The sequence below is a fragment of the Podarcis pityusensis genome, assembly GCF_964106645.2.
Source record: "Podarcis pityusensis genome assembly, chromosome: 1".
In the NCBI taxonomy this organism is placed as follows: Eukaryota; Metazoa; Chordata; class Lepidosauria; order Squamata; family Lacertidae; genus Podarcis; species Podarcis pityusensis.
The window spans coordinates 45,866,221-45,888,372 of NC_138028.1; the positions used below are offsets into that span (position 1 = coordinate 45,866,221).

Consider the following 22,152-nt stretch of genomic DNA (forward strand, 5'->3'; position numbering starts at 1 on the left):
ATGGGGTCACGAAGAGTCGGACACGACTAAACAACAGCAACATCTATTGCATTTATTTGGTCTGCTCACTCCACATTTTGAAGGCATCATTTCAAGTTAAAAGTTTTCAGAAACCCTCTTGTTCCAGAAAGAGTAATTCAGTGTGTGAGACGTTCTATGGTTAAGCTTCCTCTGGATGGGAAGAATAACTCAGAGGTGGAATTTTTGGTAATATTCATTTACATTATACCTGTCATATACATTTATGTACCATATTTGTTGTGTCTGTGTACATAAGTGTATGTATACATACATTACATATGCATAAACACATGTGAGAGTTAGCACCAATTTTTAAAAGCTCTTTCCTACTAGCCATTTTCATACCATCCAATTGTGCTACAGTGCTGTATAGAATACATAAATTGAAGGTATGCCTACTGAAAGAGCTTTTAATTTATTCAAGATATAAAAGGTAGGAATAATGCAAAAATTAGGAATAGGGATCAAGGAAATTGTTGTTTGGACCACCTAATTTCCTGCTTCCAGACTAACATACTGATTGAAACATAATTATACTTTGGTTTTGACATGTCTGCAAATTTTGCAGTACATGGGCAGACCTCCTCCCCAATAAACACTGCATTCAGTGAAGGGTCAGAATTTGAGTAAAAACATAAATTCATGAATTTAGCAATGGCTGGAAATAACAACAACTAGCTGCCTCATGAGGCCAGCCTGGTGATGGCTCATGGGGATGTTTCATGGAAAGCAATTCATAAAATACACACTTCAATAAATGACAACCGATTATCAGAGATGGCGAAACAAGCGTGACTAAAATAAAGCTTTGCCAAAGAAATACATTTTGGGAAGGAATTCAAAGAATTAAGTATTTATATTGGTTTTATACCAATTTAACTGTCATGGCTTGCTCCCCAAATCCAGGTGAACATCCTCATAATTATGTTACATAGCTCTAGCTTCTTTCACAAAATTACTATTCCCATGTTCTTTGGAGAGAGGGAAGGTCTTTTCAGTCTGTGTAAGCTTGAATTGTTGATTTCTCTCAAGGCGGAGAGAGGCGGAATCCACCTCATGAGCAAAGAGGCACAGGCAAAGTGATGATACATGAGGGGAGACTCAAGAGTGCGAAATGGGAGGAGTAGGTGAGCTTGGGCTTTCTTTTCCTCCTCAAGCCACTGAGGTAACTGGGCTATACCGTCTATATATGTTCACTGAACCTGTAGGACAAACTCACCTCAGACCAAGGCCCTGTGGTCCATGCTGCACACTGACGCATGTTGCAAGGCTGTGTGCTACGCGGCCTCTCTGTCAAGGATGCGCACTCGGCATCATCCACAGCATTTTGAGAACCCGGTCCGTGGTGGGAGACGCAATAAACGGAACGAGTCTGGGTGCCTCCTCCACAGGTGGCAGAACAAGCTCCCCATTCCCCAATCTTCCATCTGTAAATACAGAAGCAGCATCTCTCAAGAAACCAAGAAGCCAACGCTGGCAGCAAGAAAATCCACGGGACTAAAGGGAGGCTTACCACTTTCAAGTAATTGAATTCAAAAAAGAATAACTTGGGTGACAGCGAAAAGTATCTAAAAGCATTTAAAATGGTATGACCGCAGATTAAAAGATGATGGTACTAGGAGGAATGGAATGGATTAAGAGGATAGTTTCAGACTGAATGGCTAGAGGATGCCTCAGCGGTGGAAGCTGTTAGGTACTGTGGAAGTCTCTCTCACAGAAAGAAACTGAACTGGCTTTGATAAAGCAAAGGTGCACTTACTGCTGAGAAAAAGCAAAAAGTCATATATACTCCAACAAAGGATAATCTCCAAATTCTGAATTATGATAACCTTTCTTCTGTGACCTATCTTTATTTTTCATTATTAGAGAAATGGTCCGGGGGGAAAGTGTTAAGCATTCTACTGATTCTTTGATGTGATTCGGCATATGGCATTTTTTGGGCGAGGGGAACCCTCTGGAGACTGCTTACATATTTTCCAGTGACCTGTCTAGTTTGACACCAAGACTAACAAAGTTTCCTCTACCTAGACCTGACATTCCTGAAATAAAATGCTTTTCTATCTGCATCCTTTGACATTAAACCCTCCCAACCTTCCAAAGAACTTCCGTCACAAAGTTGACAGTAGCAAGATCTATATTCAGAAGGAAAATATTGTACTTGCAATCAATAGCCATTTGTCTATACTGAGCAGTAATGGACAATTCAGTCCTCCAAGCTGCAGTAAAATAAACTCAACCCATCACGGCAGGGAAGGAGACCCAAAGTGATGCTATGCAAGAGTTTCCTTGAGACTGGAGGTCAGCTTCCCAAAGGAAGTCTATTGATAAAAATAAACTCAGTTGGCAGATGATCAATCTAGTCAGCTCTGTTATCATGGCCAGACAATACAAAAAAAGACTGCAAACTAGAAACACTGTCTGAACATTTTTCTTGGTCCTAGATGCCAGGAGGAATTTTGCCTGGTGCCACCCAGTGGCAAGTGCTTTTATGATGTAATGGCCAATGATCAGTGCAATGAAATAAAATTTCTTCCCCATCCTGAGAACAGCATAGGATAATTTTAATGCAACTTCTTCTTCATTATATTATTATGTCACTTTACCCACAACTTACAAAAACAATATAAACACTAAAACCAATTACAACAAACACAGCCAAACACATCTACACAAACACATCTATACAGATAAGTCGGTTCTTACAGATCCTGCCCTAAGAGGCCACAAATACCTGAAACCTTTCAAATTAAGGGCCCAAAGCCCAGGTAAAAAGGCTATTTGGTGTCTACAAAATAGATAACAATAAAGCCGAAAAGCCTCCTTATTGCGTTGCCACCCTCCGGGCGTCCTGTGAAGAGGGCACATAGAGAAAGGCCTCAGATGGCGATCACAGGGTCCAGGTTAGTTCATGTCAGGAGAGGTGGTCCTCAAGGTACTGGGGTCCTGAGCCACATGAGGCATTATAGGTCTGAATTCAGCCCAGAAACCAATCAGTAACTAGTGCAATCATGCCAGAATTGGTGTTATATGTATGGATCTTCCTGCTTCAGCCAACAATCTGGCTGCAGAATTCTGCACCAGCTGCAGTTTCTCAACCATCTTCAAAGGCAGCCTGAGTAATCACAATCTAAAGGATACCAGTGCATAGACATGAGAAGTTAGGCCATCCCTGTCCAGCTCCCGTCAGCCCCAGCCAGCATATCCAATGGGAAAGGATGGATGACCACAGGTCAGCCACTCCTAGGTAGGCAAAGCTCCATTTCCCCAGCATCTACCACACCCTATCATGATTTACAGAGGAAAGCCAAAGCTATAAGCAGCCACTGAGACCGTCACCAAGGAGGAAAGCTCCTCTAAGCAATCTAGAACAGTGGCTTTCAAACAATATCCTTAAGAACCCTGGCATGAGCGTAGCCAGGATTTTTGTTAGGGGGGAGGCTTTTGTTAGGGGGGCAGAACCTCAGATTTGTATTGATTTAGGAGGCAGCTGCCTATGAACCCTGGCACTCCTCAGAAACTTGCCCTGGGTTCTTTGGTGTATGGCTGCCCTTAAAGACAGCTTGTCCATTATTAGCAAATTGGTCCTGCCACGTGCAGCCAATGGATGCAGTCTGGGGGCACACACTCAGTTTGCAGTGGGCAATGGTGAAGCTCCACAGGAATGGCCAGGATACCACATCATCCACATGAACTGAATGTGCAACTCAGAACACAACCCAGAGTTCCTTGGCAATATGCACGAATTTGTTCTGCACAATTTAAAAAAGTTTGAAGACCACTGTTGTAGGTGGGGAAAAGGGAAAGAGGAGCTGAGCAGGGCCTCTGCAATCACTTTCTCCTTGTTACCTCTTTGTTTGTAAGCTCCATGCTGTGTTGCGGCTCCATGCTCCCGGCAGATAGAGGTAAGATATCCTTTATATATATAGAACAAAGATTTTAAAGCCAAAAGTGAATATATAGACATCTGGGGTTGCCTGCTACAGCATGACTGAACATTGTCCTTTAGGGCCAAACTAGACAAGATGTTGAAATTTTATTCATGCAGCCCTGGTGTGTGTGTTGTTGTTGTTAAATAAAAAGGCTGCTATGGAGTTGGGGTCCAATTTGGATCAAGGCCAGTTGGGGGAGTGGCAGCTGACCCTTCCTTCCTGTACCAGTTCCCTGAAGCATCTCCCCGAAGTATTAGCCATGGAAGGTTTTCAGGTATCTTATTGCAGGTGTCTGGGTCCCCCCCCCCCAATCTCCACAGCTAACTGAAGCTGCAAGAGTGGGAGGAAATGGAGATAACCGTGTGTGTGAGAGAGAGTGAAGTTAAACCCACCTACGTCTACCCTATGAACTCAAGTTGTCCCTCCTGCCCTTGCATTTAGAGACAACACAAAGAAATACATCAGTGATACATTCACAGATCTCCAATGTTTGGCTGATGCATTGAACTGGGTACGCAATGATGCAGTTTGTGCTAGTCTAGTTACAAGGACCCATAAAATGGCACACTGGAAGTTGGCTTTGGATCCTGAGAAGTTCTGAAAGTGGAAAAGCTCCACAGCCCATCTCTCTCCGCAAGGGAAGTACCATATGGCAATTTGAAGGGAAGCCTTAAAATCTATACACTATCCTGAGCATAAATCCCATTCCTATATAAAAAATTCAGTACCGGGACACAGAAAAACCATTCCATATCTCTGCAAATAATCACGTCCAAATAACCTCTGCATGAAATTAAAAATTAGTTCCCCACATAGGGACTTGTCACTTGTATTCACCACAATGGCTGCTCTCCAGCATGACCCCAGCCTCCAACTTAGCTTGAAGAAGTTCTATGATCCTTCAGACTGAGGTTTTTGCCCTGTCCTTTTTAGCATTTTCAAAGATACTAAAACCACCCCATAACAGCTTGTCAGCACAAAGAATTGTCTTGAACAATGATCTGTTTATCATCTTCATGCATATTAGGAGCCACAATTTCTCCTTATCTATGTTTCCAACGACAGCATTAAGGGCAGAAGAGAGACACTGCCTGGGGATTTCGGAATTGCCAGGTTCATAAATCTAATGGTTCAAACCAGGCAGGGAAGCCAAATCAAGTCTTACCGTTTTGTCTGGGGACATGGCTGAAGGCCACAAGTTTGGTTGTTTTCTGGCTGTGGTTTATCTCTGCACATATAATCTGGATATACTTCATTGTCAATAGTGCAAAAGACCAAGCGTGTCTGATAACCTATAAAAGAAAAACAGCAAAGGATGTTGGTTACCGCCACTCATCCACAGCAGCAGTTAAAACTACAGAGAGATTAGAAACACTATACATCTAAGAACAATAAAGCATTCCATCATCTTCATCGAACCCAAGAAGCAAAATTTAAGTAGAAGGCTGTGTCCACTTGAGAGCATTCACACATATGTGGGTTGCTGTTTTTGTGCTGTCATCTTGTGTGCCTTCATCCACACATGACTGCTTTCAATTTTATGCCTGACAGAAGCAAGATGGAAATAGGGGGTGTGGCATCAAATGGCATCACTGAAACCAGTAGCTGCCCACATAATGCTCTTCAGTGTATCCACAGCCAGATGGCGAATGCTTTTATAATAGATCTCCTTCCCTTTTTGGATTTTCCCTAAATTGGAAAAATCCGAGTTTGCTGCAGGCTGCCAGTTGGATGCTGAAAATGGCATGTGAATGACAATGAAAAATTCAAGGCACATGCAGCTTCAAATCCACATTAAACTCCCGTGTGGAGTTAGCATCCTATGATAGGTCCTTACCTCCACCACACTCAGCACTGCATTCGCCCCAGGAACCATAGGCCCAGCTGTAGCCCAAGCTCTGCCTTTGTGTTGGCAGGTAGTATTCATAATGTACCCCTTGGTTTGGCTCCTGGTTGATAAGCTGAAAAGGGAAGAGGCAAATAAGGTGTAATGCAAATAACTACTTTCCTCACTCTTGTAGCTGTGTTATCTGGCGTTGGCCCAGTTCACCTCAAAAAGGCAGATGAGGTGGTAAAACCATGCCTGGAACTGGGCTTGTGTTCGCTGAGAGGCATTAATCCATGTGATCACCCATCTGCTGATTGGAATGCTACAGCTCAGGAACTTTCCTAGCTTCATCTGCTCTAGGTATGAACTACACCTACCACCCAGATCCTTGCCAAAGCACACTCCTTTTCTATCCACTGCTCATGTCCAGTTTGGGACTGTCCTCCCCACCCAGGGTCTACTTTATGCCTTTCCTATTTCACAAAGAAGAGTCTTCCTTCAATTAAAAGAAGGAACTGCTTTCTTGCTGGGGAATAGGGCGTACCCAGCACCTCTTTTCGGCAACAGGCAATAATCTAAATGGATCTTAATGCACAGTTGTGTAGGTAACATAGATACAAGTTCTCTTATCCACCCTCACTGTTGGTTTTTTGGCCAAGAAATGGCTATTCTCCCTTCAATCTACATGGCATTGCATTTTTATTTAAGGTCCCGCAGTTCCCTCTGGGAATAATGCTGAGCACCCCCTCTGTGGAAGCTGGAAGAGGAGGGGAATATACAAAACAGGAAACTGGGCTTACCTCAATGACCAAGGGCTCAGTAGTTGGGCCCCTGGCGTGAAGAAGTTCAGGAGCCAGATCCCCCTCAGAACCCCTGTCATAATGCACAACTGTGCTAGCAACATGCAAGGCACGGCTGAACTCAATCGTCCAGTGGCCATTCAGATAGTATGCCCCTTGCGCGTTCTTGATGGCTGAGGGGGAGGGGAAAAAAGCCAGAGGGCACAAGGGGGGAAATGTAAAAGCTGTCTAATTTGGAAACCAAACTAGGCTCATTTCAGGCTCATTATAGAAGACTAATATCCACATCCAGAATACACCTCTGTTGTTACATGGTTGTTATTACTGTGCATCCCATAAAAAAAGGATGTCAATAGCTTCAGGGTTTATTGATATATTACAAAGTTTACTGAGAGCTGTGTGCAACATTGAACAAATGCTGTGAAATCAAATCGCCATGGGAAGCCAGTATTCTTAGACAGCTGACATCAGTTGCTCTCTTGTCCAAGTATCTTGCTTTTGTAGCAGACAGAGTCCCACTGCCAGACTTTCTCTGCAAGGCCAACCTTGTTACTTATATCCCAATCTCATCCATGAACTGAGCTATCTTCCACTTGCATTCTGAGTGGTATAGTCCCAGGGCAACTGTACCATGTGAAATTTCTGAATATGCAGAATTAAGTTAATTTAATATAGAATTAAGTTAAGTGCACAATTGAGTGAATGAACTGGGAATTATGTGCTTTAAGCCCCCCCCCCCGCTCTCTCTTTTAACACAGAGCAATAGAAAAACTGTTGTACATACCCAAGAAGTTCCTGGTAGGTGTCGCTTCCTTAATCCGGATGCTTGTGGCCCCCATGGGAATGATGAAGATTTGATTGTAGCCTAAAGAAAGTGCAGCAAGTCAGGCACAGTAAATTCTACTTACTAAGGCAGATGGTAATAGACAAGGAAGGAAGGCTAAAGTTGCCCTTTCATGTGCAGAAGGTGTTTTTCAGAATGAATAAGCAGGCAAGTGGAAGAAGACATAAATCCACTTGTAACTACTCCGTCGCTTTTGGATTGGTTGTATCCAGATTCATATTGCCCATAAAGCAGCCCAGCCATGTAATTGATAAGTTACAACCCAAAGCAGTGGTGCTAAGGATGCATCAAACTTCTGCACTGATACAGTCAAGGCCTTTCTGTGCTTCAGCTCCTTGGGCCTTGAAGATATAAATGGATGAAGAAGCACGATGGAATCTCTCCCCGCCAGACCCAGCCCAAGCATTTTTTGCTATCTCACTACTGAGCTGTTGTGGAAGATACGCTAATCTGTACCTTTAGGGAGGTTGGGCACATCAAAGAAGCCCTTCACCTCGAAACAGGCTCTGCCATCTCCGCCACATTGTAGGCACTTGTCTTCCTTCTTGGAAGAATCCAGAATGTTATCACAGCCAACGGCCTGTAAAACGGCAGAGTGTGAACCAAAATGCAAGTATGACTCAGAAGGCCAGTCAAGGAATGCCTTCATGAGAAAAAAATAAAGGAAAGGCCTACATTTCATACCAAGACCAAGGACTGGAAGAATCAGACTGGATACAGTTTTTAGAAATGTTTTGCGCACCTCTTCACTTCTGTTTTCTTTTGACCTACATTTGCCTCTGGTCCAAACACGTTTTGCAGGTTTTTGAAACACAACAAATCTGCAAAACCTGTTATCACAAGAACAGTGGGATAAATATACGCACAGCAAGCATCAATTTCTCTTTCAACCCACCTTCAAATCTCTGGAAGAAAGAACTACTGACTGACTCCAGGTTGAGAAAATGCATACTTATGGTAGCATAGTGGGTAAAGCAATAGTCTTGTGGTCATGACTATTAACCATATCCACTTGCAAGGAAAAAAAATCAGTCTTTAAGTGTGGCAGCACCTATTCTCTAGAACTCCAACCTGTAGATATGAGGAAGGCGGCTTTGTTGTACAGGTTGACACTTGCTTAAAACTTTTGTTTGTTTGCTTAGGCAAGCCTAAACAGACATTTTATTTTTTTTTATTTTTTTTAAATAATGTTTATTAAGAGTTTAAAGATTACAAAAAGAAGAAAAAGAGTTAAACAAAGCAAAACAATACAATACAATACATCCAAAAACTTAAACACTACAAACAAAGAAGCAAAAAGAAACAACAAACAAAAAACAACACAATACAATGCAAAAACACTACAAAACACTAACACATAAGACAAATAAAACAAAACAAAAACCATTTTAAACAATTTCAATGTCATATCTTTCATTCGCTTATTTCCACGACTTCCTCACACCTCCCTTTTTGTATTCCACATCAATTAATTATTTCAGCAATTCCTTTCCATCTTCCTCTGTTTTCTATCCTATAATTATCTTAACACATTCTAACCTTATTTTATTCCCTTTAATGCTCAATTAATCTATTTATACTTAATTCCTTATAACATTTCTGCTAAAGCCATATAACTTCATTCCCACTTTGTTCTAACATTCATTAATTTTGCAATATTTCTATAAATAGTCTTTAAACTTCCAGTCTTCTTCCACCAGCTCTTCTCCCTGGTCTCGGATTCTGCCGATTCTCTCAGCCAGCAAAAAGCAGATGATTCACAACAAAATTTAGGGGTCTGGCAGGGCAAGTCCACCTCCTTCTTTAGCATCCATTAATATCTTAAATTTTACTCGAGGCTTCCTGCCCTGCCATACAAATCTAGAGACGTCCCTCTGCCACCTCCTGAAACAATCCCTCCCATCCAAAACTTGCAATGTTTAAAACAAAAGCAACATCCCTGACATCACCGCAACCCTCGTCCCCACCACAGCAACTCGGCCCAACAATAGCAACTTCCAATTTAGCCCTATTTCCAAATCCCCCTTCTCTTCAAGCCAACGTCCTTCACAGTTGCCCTTGAATAAATTCACATTTCTGGCAGTCATACTAACCCCCCAATACCTCTCTTTCTCAACCAATGTTAGTCCTATCTCCTCCTGAAACTCTATCAAGGTTTCCTTTTCCTCGGGTAGGGCTCTGATCCTCAATTTCATCTGTTCCTCTTTAAGTTCAGTCATATCAAGTGTCAGCTCGTATTCATCAAATTGTCCTTGTATGGATGGGACTCTCTCTCTCCAGTTGAATTGCTTTAACTTCAGCAGCGAGGGTTTTCTCCTTAAATTCATCCACAGTTTGCCATATCAGGATAGATTCCTGTATCAATTTCTGGGTGGTTTCTGTATTGGTATTCACCTTTTGTCCCAGGTTATTTAGATTTTCTACCATTAAATCATTTTTAATATTTGCAGCATCCACTTTCATATTTATCACATCCATTTTCTTGTGTAGCTGTTCCAGCGAATCATTTATTTTCACTAATACAATCACTAAGGCCTCTTCTGGCGACATTCCGTCTTTCGCATCTGCCATAACACTCAATAGATTCAAGGTCAACTCACAGTCTCACGGTTTTTATCTTACAACTGGAAATTTCCCAGCCCGGATCTTATGTGGCCGCCAGTTTCAAGAACTTCCACTAGAGGGAAACAGTTTCTATTTGTATTGATAAATAATATCCTCTTAAAGCACAGTTCAAACGACCCAAAAGTAATTTCAATTTTCAGTTACTTTCACTGCTGGAAACAGTAGAAACAATGTGTCTTCTCTTATGCTAGCTGTCAACACGATCCAAGCACTGTCAATAAACGTCTCACCAAAACGTCGGACCTTCTAGCAGCCTGTTCCCAGGGTCCGAGCGGTGGTGTTTTACCTCTCTTGGTCTCTTCCGCAGGCAAACTCAGTTCACAACTTCCCTCCCCCCTCTTCTCCTGCCTCCAAGGGGGGGATTATATTCTTTACTTATGGAAATTTAGTCTTTTACAAAAGGCTTTCCAAGACTTCAGCTTGCAGCCTCAATTGCTTCAGTCTGTTTACAAAAGGGGAAGGCGGACTTCCTGTATTGAACCTTCCCCATTTCGATGCCAAATTAGACTTTTTAAAAAAAAAATCCAATTTTCCCAATTAAGCTCTACTCACGGGTAGTTACTTTAGAGTCAAATTGTCCACAGGAAAAAGTCAGCGCTCTCCGACAACAGCTATGCGGCTTCGCTCTGTGGAAGAAGCAGATGATTCGAAGCACTGCGCCGCTCACCCCACGTCGCTCCGGATCCCCAAAACCGGGTTTCCCCGCGAGTGGGGGAGGCACAAAGGGTGCCCGCCGAATCCCACGCTCACAGGCTTCTCCCGCCTGTGATTTTTAACGGGTCTCCGCCTTCGCCGTGGCGGCCAGACCCAGATTTCCACGGAGCTGATTCCTCCCGATCAGAGGAATCCAGCCATTGCCGGAGGCGCCTCCCCGGAAGTCCCATTTAATTTTATATTGTACAGTACATTTGTTTTTTAAATCTGTTGATTTTATGCCTCTAACTCTTATCTTATATAAAAAGCAAGCAAGCAAACAAGAAAGCAAACAAACAAGCAAGCAAGCAAACAAACAAAAGTTTACTGTTTTAAAGGGCTGTTATTGCTATTTTAATTAATAATTTATGTCATTTTATGTACACCACTTAGGCCACATTTGCACTATACATTTAAAGCAGTATCATATCACTTTAAACCATTGTGGCTTTACCCAAAGAGACCTGGGAACTGTAGTTTGTTCACGGTGCTGAAGGTTGTTAAAAGACCCCTATTCCCCTCCCAGGAGTACATTTCCCAGGGTTCCCCAGGAAGAGGGATTGATTGTTAAATGTCTCTGGAAACTCTAGCTCTCTGAGGGGAATAATGGGTCTCCTAAAAGCTCTCTGTAGTCATAACAAACTACAGTTTTCAGGATTCTTTGTGAAAAGTCATGATTGTTTTAAATGGTACAATGCTGCTTTAAGTGTATTGTGCAAATGGGGCCTTAAGAGATTTTTTATTAAGCAATCTTGTTCAATAAAATAAAATAACTTTCATCAGAGTATCCCCCTGAGGCATAAACATGTCCAGTTGAAAAATGTGTCTGTATTCTTTTAAAATTTAAGCAATATCATCCAAATGCCAAACACATTTCAGCCACTAGTCTTCCTTGGCAGCTCAAGTTTCAAATACATGAGTAATATATTACATAATTGCTTTGTGGGAAAAGACAACTCTTAAACTTGGACAGCTAAGAAACACCAGAGATGAAAATACATCTGGCATTTGTATGGACCAGAGCTTCTAAAAAAAGATGGCTGTGGTGTTTTTTTTCCCTTTTGCCGACCATAAAAATGGCCATTTTAATGAAGTTTAGATATTAAAATCTATAATGAAATGGAGCACAGCCAGAACGGTGCCCCACGGTAGCTGCCTGCTTGCCTCACGCTTCCCAAAAGAGCAGCTCCTCCATGAGCCAACACTCTCCCTCACAGAAGAAACCCACAGCTGCTGTAGCTAAAACAGAAAGTAGGCAGTCAACCAAAGTATGAGGGAAGGTGAAAGGTCATTTTACATGCCCTGTCCCCTTCACCTAATCCTCCAACCCTTGTGGGAAAGGCCAAACAGCAAAGACAGCCTTGAGCAGGTGACCAAGCAAGGGGGGAAGCCAAGAGCCCCAGAAAGTCAAAGACAGGGAAGGGATGGAAGTGCATGTTTACCTCTCTTGGGAGGAAAGTCAGAGCATAATACAAGGAGGGGGAGCAGGAACCTCTATCCCACTTCACCTGCCCTCACCCCATTAAAGAGGGCTTGTTTCTTTTTTGTCTTTGTGTGTCCTCTAGCGGTCATTGATGGGGCTGCAGGAACTCAAAGCAGTCTTAACAGCAAGGTGGCTTCTGACCGTTTTGGATTACAGTGGTACCTTGGGTTACATACGCTTCAGGTTACATACGCTTCAGGTTACAGACTCCGCTAACCCAGAAATAGTGCTTCAGGTTAAGAACTTTGCTTCAGGATGAGAACAGAAATCGTGCTCCGGCGGCACAGCAGCGGCAGGAGGCCCCATTAGCTAAAGTGGTGCTTCAGGTTAAGAACAGTTTAAGGTCGTGTACAGACCTCCGGAACGAATTAAGTACTTAACCCGAGGTACCACTGTACACAAGACTTCCCTGCTGCTTTTCCCAGAGGTACTTGTTATGCATTGAGGTTCTCACCCTGGCCACCAGGGTGTATTGTGTATATAGTTTTCACTCAGGTCCATGTCAGTTAATTTACGTGGGGAAACCCTGGGCTGTTGTTGTTACAATGTTGACAGCCGGCTGCCTATAAAAGCAGGCCGGCTGGGCTGTTTGCTGTTCAGTTCAGTTCCAGCTTACTTATAAAGAACTACAGTCTGCTATGTCCACCCACTACTTAATAGAACTGGGAAAACCCTTTTGTTCCAGTCCCTTGCTTTTGCGAGGCACCACTGGTTTAAAGGCCCAACAAAGGCTTTCACCTCATGTACTTGGGGAGTCCAATAGAGCTCCGTTGAGTTTGCTGCCTCATAATAACTAGCATGTTCCTATTTCCATGCTCTGCCCCTTCCGGAGCCCAGAGAGCACATGTTGCAGGATCTGAAGCACGAGCAGATATGCCACACACACACAAAAAATGGTCTGCATGCTATGTATCTAAAGTACCCATAAATTAAAGTGAATTTGCCAAATCTTAAGAGGTAACATCCTAGCAGGTAGTAGAAAAAAAGGTTGAGGATCCAGACCAGAGTTCAAATCCCTGCTTAGCCATGGAGCTCACAGGTTAACATTGGGCAAGTCACTATCAGCCTAGCCTACCAAACGAAGTCAATAGTGGATGATGGGAAGGGGTGGGGTGCCACCGATCACCTGACCTGCTGCTTATCAAGAGATAGACGGGTGAGCTGGCAGCAAGGTCAGCACAGTACCAATGCACTGGCAGAGCCAATAGGGCACTCCTGCTGGTTTGTTTGCAGTGTACTGACCTCGTCTCTGCCTTAGCCCTCTCCTTTGCAGTAAAAACCCACCAGAAGTCAATGAGTGGCAGTGTCGTCATCCCACTCCTCACACCGTCTGCTACAGATCAAAATTGAGGGTAAAATGGGATAACCCCAGGTATACTACTGTGAGCATCTAAAAAGAAGGATAGGATCAAATCTGATTAATAAATAAGAGAACTAAGAGCAAAAGAGGGGGGAGAAAGGAAATAAGGGGTGGGGGAGGAAGACGGACACAGTTTTCAAGAGAGAGATAACAAAGGCCTACTTGGCAGACTCCTTCCACACAGATATCATGCTTCCCTGGCTCACAGGGGGTCCCATCAGTCACGGTGTCTTTGTGCCTGTAGTAGAAGTTTTCTCCCTTTGGGATACAGTTTAGTTCACATTTATTGGGTGCTGTGAGGAGAGGAAAGCGAAAAAGCAATGTGTTACTCTACATGTTCTGTTTCCCCCACAAAGGCACATACAACGTTGTGCAGCTTTATTTATTTATATAAATACTTCTATCCCATAGAATACCAGGGCACTGCACAGCAATGTGAAAACACAAGAAAATGGTTAAAAGCAGTACGGAACTACCATCACTGAAACAAGTGACTGCACAATAAAGATGCAAGCAACTGCATAGGGCATGTTCTTTGAGTCCCTGAATCAAGCTGAAGAAGGCTTTCATTGGGGTTCCCGTTTATTACAGCACACTTTCTATGAAGAAAACTTTTTTCAGTACTGAGAGGGTAAAGCCTGGTCATCAGTACCTGGAGAAAGGATTTAAAGGCTGGGCTGTATATTATTACTGGTTTGAATCAGCCCACCCTTATTGAACTGCGACATGTTGAATGAAGCAGGATTTGCTTTTGCTGTATCTGTGCACATGTGTCAAGGACCATATGGTAGTTTTAAAGCTGATCAAGGGATATGCTGAGAGCAGAGGTGGAGCTAGCGGGGGCGGGGCGAGCGTCCCGGGGGCGGCAGTGCAGCGATGTCACCCCCCCTCAGGGATGACACCTGGGGTGGCCCACATCCACCACACCCCCTTTTCCTCTGCCAGTGGCTAAGGGCGTATTTACATTTCAACATGGATTTCATTTTTATGCCAGCTCTCCTGAAGTGCGTAACAACTCCCCATAGAAAAGTATATGTTTGGACTAGACAAATGGGAATGGAATGGGAAACTTTGCAACAGGAAAAGAATAGAGTTCACTTGTAACCACAGACAAAGTACGGTAAATTAGCTAGACTAACAACAGGGCTTTTTTTTCAGTCGGACCTTGCCAGAACTCAGTTCTGGCACCCGTCAGCTGGGCACCATTGCCATTCTAAGAGAATGAGGGATGCGTTCATGGTGAGTTCAGGCACCTCTTTTTCCAGAAAAATAGCACTGATTAGCAACAACCAGGAGTTACCAATGCTACACTTTAAATATAATTACCGTATTTTTCGCACCATAGGACGCACTTTTTCCCTCCTAAAAAGCAAGGGAAAATGTGTGTGCGTCCTATGGAGCGAATGCAGGGGGGAGGCAGGCGGGAAAAGCCCTCAAGAGCCGCACACAAGCTTCGTGCGCTCTTGCGGACTTTTCTCTAGGAGGGAGAAGGGACTGACTGGCTGCAGCAGTCCCTTCTCCCTCCTGGGGGAAAAGCCCCCAAGAGCGGCACCCTCTTTAAAGGCTGTGCGGCTCCTGCGGGCTTTTCTATGAGGTGGGGGAATCCCCCACCTCCCAGAAAAGCCAGGAGAAGCCGCACAGCCCCTTTAAAGAGCGCGCGGCTTCTGCGGGAGTTGGGGGAAGCTGCAGCAGATTCCCTCCTCCCGGGCTCCCTTTGAAGCGGTAATGTGGGAGGGGAGCAGCTTACACTCGTGTAAGCAGCTCCTCTGCCACTTTCCTGCTTCAAAGCAACCACGGAGGAGGGAAAGAGGGGACCCATGGATCCTCCCTGCTGGAGGCTTCAGCGGATTCCTCCTCCGTAATTGCTTTGAAGCAGGAAAGTGGGAGGGGGGCAGTTTACACTCGTGTAAGCAGCTCCTCTCCCACTTTCCTGCTTCAAAGCAACCACGGAGGAGGGAAAGAGGGGACCCATGGATCCTCTTCGCTGCTCGAGGCTGCAGCAGATTCCCTCCTCCCGGGCTCCCTTTGAAGCAGCAAAGTGGGAGGGGAGCAGCTTACACTGGTGTAAGCAGCTCCTCTCCCACTTTCCTCCTTCAAAGCAACTACGGAGGAGGGAAGGAAGGGGACCATGGATCCTCCGCTGCTGGAGGCTTCAGCGGATTCCTCCTCCGTAATTGCTTTGAAGCAGGAAAGTGGGAGGGGGACAGTTTACACTCGTGTAAGCAGCTCCTCTCCCACTTTCCTGCTTCAAAGCAACCACGGAGGAGGGAAAGAGGGGACCCATGGATCCTCTTCGCTGCTCGAGGCTGCAGCAGATTCCCTCCTCCCGGGCTCCCTTTGAAGCAGCAAAGTGGGAGGGGAGCAGCTTACACTCGTGTAAGCAGCTCCTCTCCCACTTTCCTCCTTCAAAGCAACTACGGAGGAGGGAAGGAAGGGGACCATGGATCCTCCGCTGCTGGAGGCTTCAGCGGATTCCTCCTCCGTAATTGCTTTGAAGCAGCAAAGTGGGAGGGGAGCAGCTTACACTCGTGTAAGCAGCTCCTCTCCCACTTTCCTGCTTCAAAGCAACCACGGAGGAGAGAAGGAAGGGGACCATGGATCCTCCGCTGCTCATGGCTGCAGCGGATTCCTCCTCCTTGATTGCTGGGAGTTTCTCTGGGCAGGAATTCCCTCAGCTTAAGTGGGGTGGGGGAAGTGTGGCAGGTAGGGGGGTACTGAGAGACACATGTCTCTCAGATGAAAATTGGGAGTGGGCATTGTGTGAAGTGGCTGTGGATCTCCTGCCGCAGAACTGTAGGACTGTATAGAGTTGGGAGGGCCACCCAAGGGTCATCTAGCCCAGCCCCCTCACAATGTAGGAATCACAGCTAAAGAACGCCAGGCAGATGGTCCCCCAACTGCTGCTTAAAAGCCTCCAGTGGTGGAGACCCAAACACCTTCCGAGGTCATAGAATTGCAGGGTTGGAAGGGAACCCCAGGAGTCATCTAGTCCAGCCCCGGTGGACAGCGGGCGCAATCCATCCCGTTGCGCAGGACTAAAGATGCTGTGCAAGGCTAAAGAAGAAGCCAAGGCAGTGAGCGGGATGGATCGCGCTTGCTGCCTTGTCTTCTTTAGCTGCACTGGAGAGGTTTAGCTCCTGGCTGGAGAGGTTGCGCGGCTATAGATCCCGCGCACTGTCTTGGCTTCTTTGCTCTTTGGGGCTGGGGGGGGGGACCCGGGCTTCCCCCGCAGCCCCGAGAAGCTCTGGGAGAAGTGGACAGGCTGCATGCAGCCTGTCCGTTGCTCTTTGGGGCTGGGGGGGGGGATAATATTTTTTTCCTTGATTTCCCCCTCTAAAAACTAGGTGCGTCCTGTGGTCCGGTGCGTCCAATAGAGCGAAAAATACGGTAAAATATATTCAAGTCACCTTATGAACACACCCCAATACCTCTCAAAATTTGGAACAAGGCCACCTACATACCATTTGTGATCAAACTGGACTTCTCCACAAATCCTGCAAAATCTATTTCAATGGACTCTAATCAGTTTTTGCAGGATGTAACACTGCAGTACTGTCCAAGCAGAGATTTGATTCTAAAAGAAGCCATTTCACTTTCTCTGTAATTTGCTATGTCAAATGAACTGCATAATCATTGAGTAAGAGAGTAAATCCATGGATTACCTCCATAATAAGGAAGCCACTTGTATTTCTTTCCCTGAAATTCTGTCCCATCAAACTCAGCACATTGCTCTGCTCGAAAATCTCTGGAGCCCTCAGGACAGTTCTAGGAAGGATGAGAAAGAAATCCGTTATCTGGAACAAAGTCTGGAATAGAAGAAGATAAGCATCTTGCTTGGAAGAACTGTCCTGTATGTGGCTTTCTGTATTTTCTTCAAGTCAGCCTAACTTATGGAAGGTGGTTCGGGATCCACTTATTCTATGCTTCCTCATTTTCAAAAGACTTTGGATATCACCAGCATGCAATTGGAACCAGTGAACTAAGTGCTGGTGCATGGATACCTGGGTTCAAATTGCCACTCAGCCATGAACTTCACTGAGTGATCTTAGGCTAGTCAGTGGGCACAATAAGTGAGGAAAACTATTCAAACCTTCTATTCCTTCCCATTCAGAGTTCAGGCTTCTGCCTCTATTTTTTATGCCTTTCTTCCTACCTTGCATTATATGAGTCTTTCAAATGCAATGTTGAATATCAAAGGGAAGGCTACTAAAGATCATGGTGATCAACAGAAAATGGCATCTATTCGGTGGAGACTACATAGCACATTTCTGGGCTTGTTTATATAATCATGGGAACTACACAGATACTACTGCTTCTTCTGCCTACTCAAAATTTCCATGCATAGCCATTTTTCAAAAGTTTATTGAGAGTCTTTCACCTCAGTTCAACCTCTACTTCATCCCCAAAATACATAAAAAACTAAAGTCAAGGAAATACTATCCAGGGATAACAGAGTGCTTACATAATATGTTTATAAAAGAAATTACTCTATTCAGAAGCAGATGTAAATACATGCGCTGTACAGTTGTGCAATAGAAAGATTGTACAAAGGTTGTTCAATATAGTATAAAATCCCATTTGTCGGGAAACTAGGGGGGAAGCGAATTGTATATATCAATGATCACATTCTTGTACTCAATGTTTGCTAATGTTAATTAGTTCTGAATAGCTGTCATGCATTAAAGGGTGAGAATGGTGTCCTTTTACTCATCTGTTAGCCCATTTGTTTTTATGACAGAGTTGGTTCAAGGAAGTTCATTTGTAATCTTCCTTAAGACACTGAGTAGGTGTCCGATGTAACTGGCGGGGGGGGGGGGAATCTTGAGGCTCTTGAAGTAATAGGGAGAACAGCAGCATAAAAGAACTCACTGGTCAATTTACCTTAACATTGCACGAGCGATAGTTTCGGGTCGGTCCTATGCAGCTGAACCCACCATCTGCCCTGAAAGAGAAATCAACAATATGCAATGGCTTGGGGGGAAATTATAAATGACAAAAACCTACCATCGATTCATTCTTACATTTGCTAATAAAGTGCTAGTTGACAGTGAAGTCTTCTGCACTCCCCCTCCCCCCAGGTGGTAGGAAGTTTCAAGGTAGCCTTTTATGACATCTGTTTCCTTGTAAGGGAATGAGGCCCAGGTCAGATTACTTCTCCCAGCCCAGTTCAACTATGGTTTGTTGGAGCAAGAACAAGTGATAAGCCTGAGCATTCTCTGCCTTCCCCTCACATGCCCACCTTCAAAAGGTATGATAGTTGATTAAACCAGTGTCCCAGCCAGAATTGCAAGCCAGATCAGAGAAACAAACAGAGACAGTAGGAAGACTCCTGGATAGCCAGTACTAGCCTTGAAGTAGCATCAGTTCTCCAAAAACAACCGCAGCCTCCCACCTACCAACAGGCCAGTGACATGCAGACTCCTGTCTCTTTATTTGGTGGCATGCAAGCTGCTCATTTCCCCCTCTCTCACTACCCTTGCACTAGGCTCAGCCACCACCTTGCCGGAAGATAGATGTGAGCTGAAATCCATGCAAGCCTAGCTGCATGGGAACCATTCTACGAGCAGCTGGGAAAACCCAACCATATGGCCCCTAGGCCAGTTACATGGATCCCACCAACGTATTTGCTGCGCAGTTGCCCCTCCACCTATATGGCTTAGGAGAGCCGCCCATAGAAAAATAACGACCATACAGCTTGGACAGTGTTTTTAGAAAGTTCCCTAAATTGTAATTAATCAGCACTGGTTGCTAGTGAGCTAGTAACTAAAGAAGGGCAGAACCCTGCTGCATATAAAACATAGGTGCATAGTGATCAGTTTCCAGTTGCTATAATTTCCCATCATGTGAATTCACTACACTTTGAAGTACTGTGCTTTCGGTAAGGGAGGGGCATTGCCTTCTCTGATGCCAATCCGTACTGGAAAGAGCTACAATTTAATCAGTAGATAAACCCTTCAGGCAGATAAACACTCTGGAGAAAATGCAAAATTCACAGGGCAATCTTAGACATGTTTATTTCACAGTAAGCCCACTGTGTTCAATGGTGCTGACTTTCCAATAAGTGCATTTAGGATCACAGTCTCAGAAAGTTGGTGGTATATCAAATCTACATGGCTGTAGAAAATGTGATGGTTTTTCAAAGCAACATCGAGGCAGAGACTACGTATTTAATAGTATTCTCTGTCTGAACAGTTTCATCCAGAACATAAGTCTAAGGGTGCAGCTCTGCCTGCCCTGGCAGGCTCAGGCATTTTTAGTACCACATAGATATGGCACCTAGTCTTTCTCTAGCCTTCACAAAATGAGATCATGCTAACCATGTCCCAGTTGATTCTACAGCTTTTGTGAATGCAGCAACAACTGAAGCGAATTTCAGTTTTGGGAAAACAATCATTGCCTAGACCCAGTCTTCTCCTTAAAGAGATTTAGTCTGCAGTCTTAATCCAATGTACCTGAGAGCAAGCCCCATTGAATTCAATAGATCTTACTTCTGAGTAGACATGATTAGAACTGTGTTGCTAGACCACTTCATGCATTTTGTGGTCTAGCCCACAAAACATATTTATCATGGCATATAAGTTTAATATTTAAGTTCCAGCTAGACTCTTTATTTCTTTCCCTACAGGGGAGCCTACCTAACAGCTGCTCTCCCCTGTATTGGCTTCAGAAGGAGAAAGCTGGCAGGGAAAGGCTCTTACCTTATTGAGTAACAGCGTCGCTGCCGAAAACTGACGCCTCCACCGCAGCTCCTGCTGCAGTCGCCCCATTCTCCCCAGCTCCCCCAGAAGTCAGTTTGCCTCTTTGCTTTACGAGCCTGTAAGAATAATGCAGCTGCATGTATATTTTATTGAATGAAATATGTATACTGCTTCTTCAGAGTCCCTTCCCAACTCTACAATTCTATGATCATAAAAATCTGCTTAAGTGGTAAGAGGACCAGCATTTCAAAGCCTGAGAGCTACACATCAGAGTTGTAGCACTGATGAGATGAATTTTGGGTTGTGTGTAGAATGTACAAAAGTAACATTTAATCTGAGTAAACTTAATATGCAACCTAAATCAGAATATCCTTCAACAGTCAACAGACAGTAGAGCAGGGACCAAACAACGGGAGCTCATCCCATCGCAGGGATTCAAACCGCTGACCTTCAGACCATAGCGGGTGGCGCTGTGGTCTAAACCACAGAGCCTAGGGCTTGCCAATCAGAAGGTCGGCAGTTCGAATTCCTGCGATGGGGTGAGCTCCCATTGCTCGGTCCCAGCTCCTGCCCACCTAGCAGTTCGAAAGCACGTCAAAGTGCAAGCAGATAAATAGGTACAGCTCTGGCGGGAAGGTAAACAGCATTTCCATGCACTGCTCTGGTTTCACCAGAAGCGGCTTGGTCATGCTGGCCACATGACCCAGAAGCTGTCTGTGGACAAATGCCGGCTCCCTTGGCCAGTAAAGTGAGATGAGCGCAGGAACCCAGAGTTGTCCACGACTGGACTTAATGGTCAAGGGTCCCTTTACCTTTAAGCCCCAGTGAATTTCACGACACTTATTTCTGAGTACGAGTGAATTCGGGAGTGCAGCTAATTTGCCCTCCTTTATTCTTCAAGCAATCAGCAAAGGTGTCAGAGTTTAGTATCAGGAAATTTGGTCCCAATAATTTCCAGTTCAAGAATCCCAGGTGGCAGGACTGAGTGACAGTTTTGTTTGCTACACCTTAAAGAGCCACCATCTGTCAGCATTGATAGTACTGGTCTATAATATAGATGTTTTGACTTAGTATAGGACAGTTGCTTAGCCAAAACAGGCTATATCTATCTATATACTGTAGATATATTGCATGTTGGTGAAGGATGCCAACACATTAACATAACTGTTAGTATGTCCTAAGGGTAGTATCGAAATGCATCTAAGCCAATTAGAATTTATAATTAAACAAGTGGGGACCTGCAACAGAAGGTTGCAATGGGGAACACAACACTGCCATGCCCTTCTCAAGGATACACCATTCCATTCCCCTAGTTTTTCATTCCTTTTCCCCACCCCACCCCAACCTTCAACAGATGTTCAGTATCATGCAATCTCAGCATGTTCAGTCACCAGAGTTTCTTTTTTCTTTTCTTCATTTTGTCCCTTCTGCAAAGCTTTTAGTTATTCCCAACTCTGACACTACCTTCATTTTGTGCATGTAGCCATTTTGACCACATAAAGATTCACACTTGGATAATGAGTTTGCTAAAAGCACAAATACAAATGCAAATATCTCTACTGGCATTACAAGTTAAAACATTTCAAAACACTAGGATAAATTTAAAAGGGACAGGAGTGAGGCTGTCGAGGATCACAAGGTACTCGACTGTTCTGCTTCACGCTGTTTATTCCCTAGACCAGGGGTAGTCAACCTTTTTATACCTACCGCCCACTAATGCATCTTTCTTGATGGTAAAATTTCCTTACCTCCCAAGAGTGCTTGATGGAAGGAGGATTCAACTTGTGCCATAAAACCCCCTACCGCCCACCTAGAATCCTGAAACGCCCACTAGTGGGAGGTAGGGACCAGGTTGACAACCCCTGCCCTAG

At 44.4% G+C, this 22,152-nt stretch overlaps 1 protein-coding gene across 3 annotated transcripts in view; it reads right to left on the reverse strand.

The window, feature by feature from the left end:
- PAPLN (papilin, proteoglycan like sulfated glycoprotein) overlaps window positions 1–22,152 on the reverse strand; it is a 57,942-nt gene that overhangs the window by 21,526 nt on the left and 14,264 nt on the right. For 2 of the 3 annotated variants that reach the window (XM_081005357.1, XM_081005356.1), the window contains exons 3-13: window positions 20,282–20,397; window positions 18,465–18,525; window positions 17,246–17,348; window positions 13,746–13,876; window positions 7,879–8,002; window positions 7,363–7,443; window positions 6,579–6,751; window positions 5,788–5,911; window positions 5,116–5,242; window positions 3,868–3,933; window positions 1,241–1,448 (exon numbers count right to left, since the gene is read on the reverse strand). In XM_081005357.1, the coding sequence (XP_080861483.1) occupies window positions 1,241–1,448; window positions 3,868–3,933; window positions 5,116–5,242; window positions 5,788–5,911; window positions 6,579–6,751; window positions 7,363–7,443; window positions 7,879–8,002; window positions 13,746–13,876; window positions 17,246–17,348; window positions 18,465–18,525; window positions 20,282–20,397 (1,314 nt within the window). The remainder of the gene's footprint in view (window positions 1–1,240; window positions 1,449–3,867; window positions 3,934–5,115; window positions 5,243–5,787; window positions 5,912–6,578; window positions 6,752–7,362; window positions 7,444–7,878; window positions 8,003–13,745; window positions 13,877–17,245; window positions 17,349–18,464; window positions 18,526–20,281; window positions 20,398–22,152) is intronic. The other variant, XM_081005358.1, reaches the window with a different exon arrangement.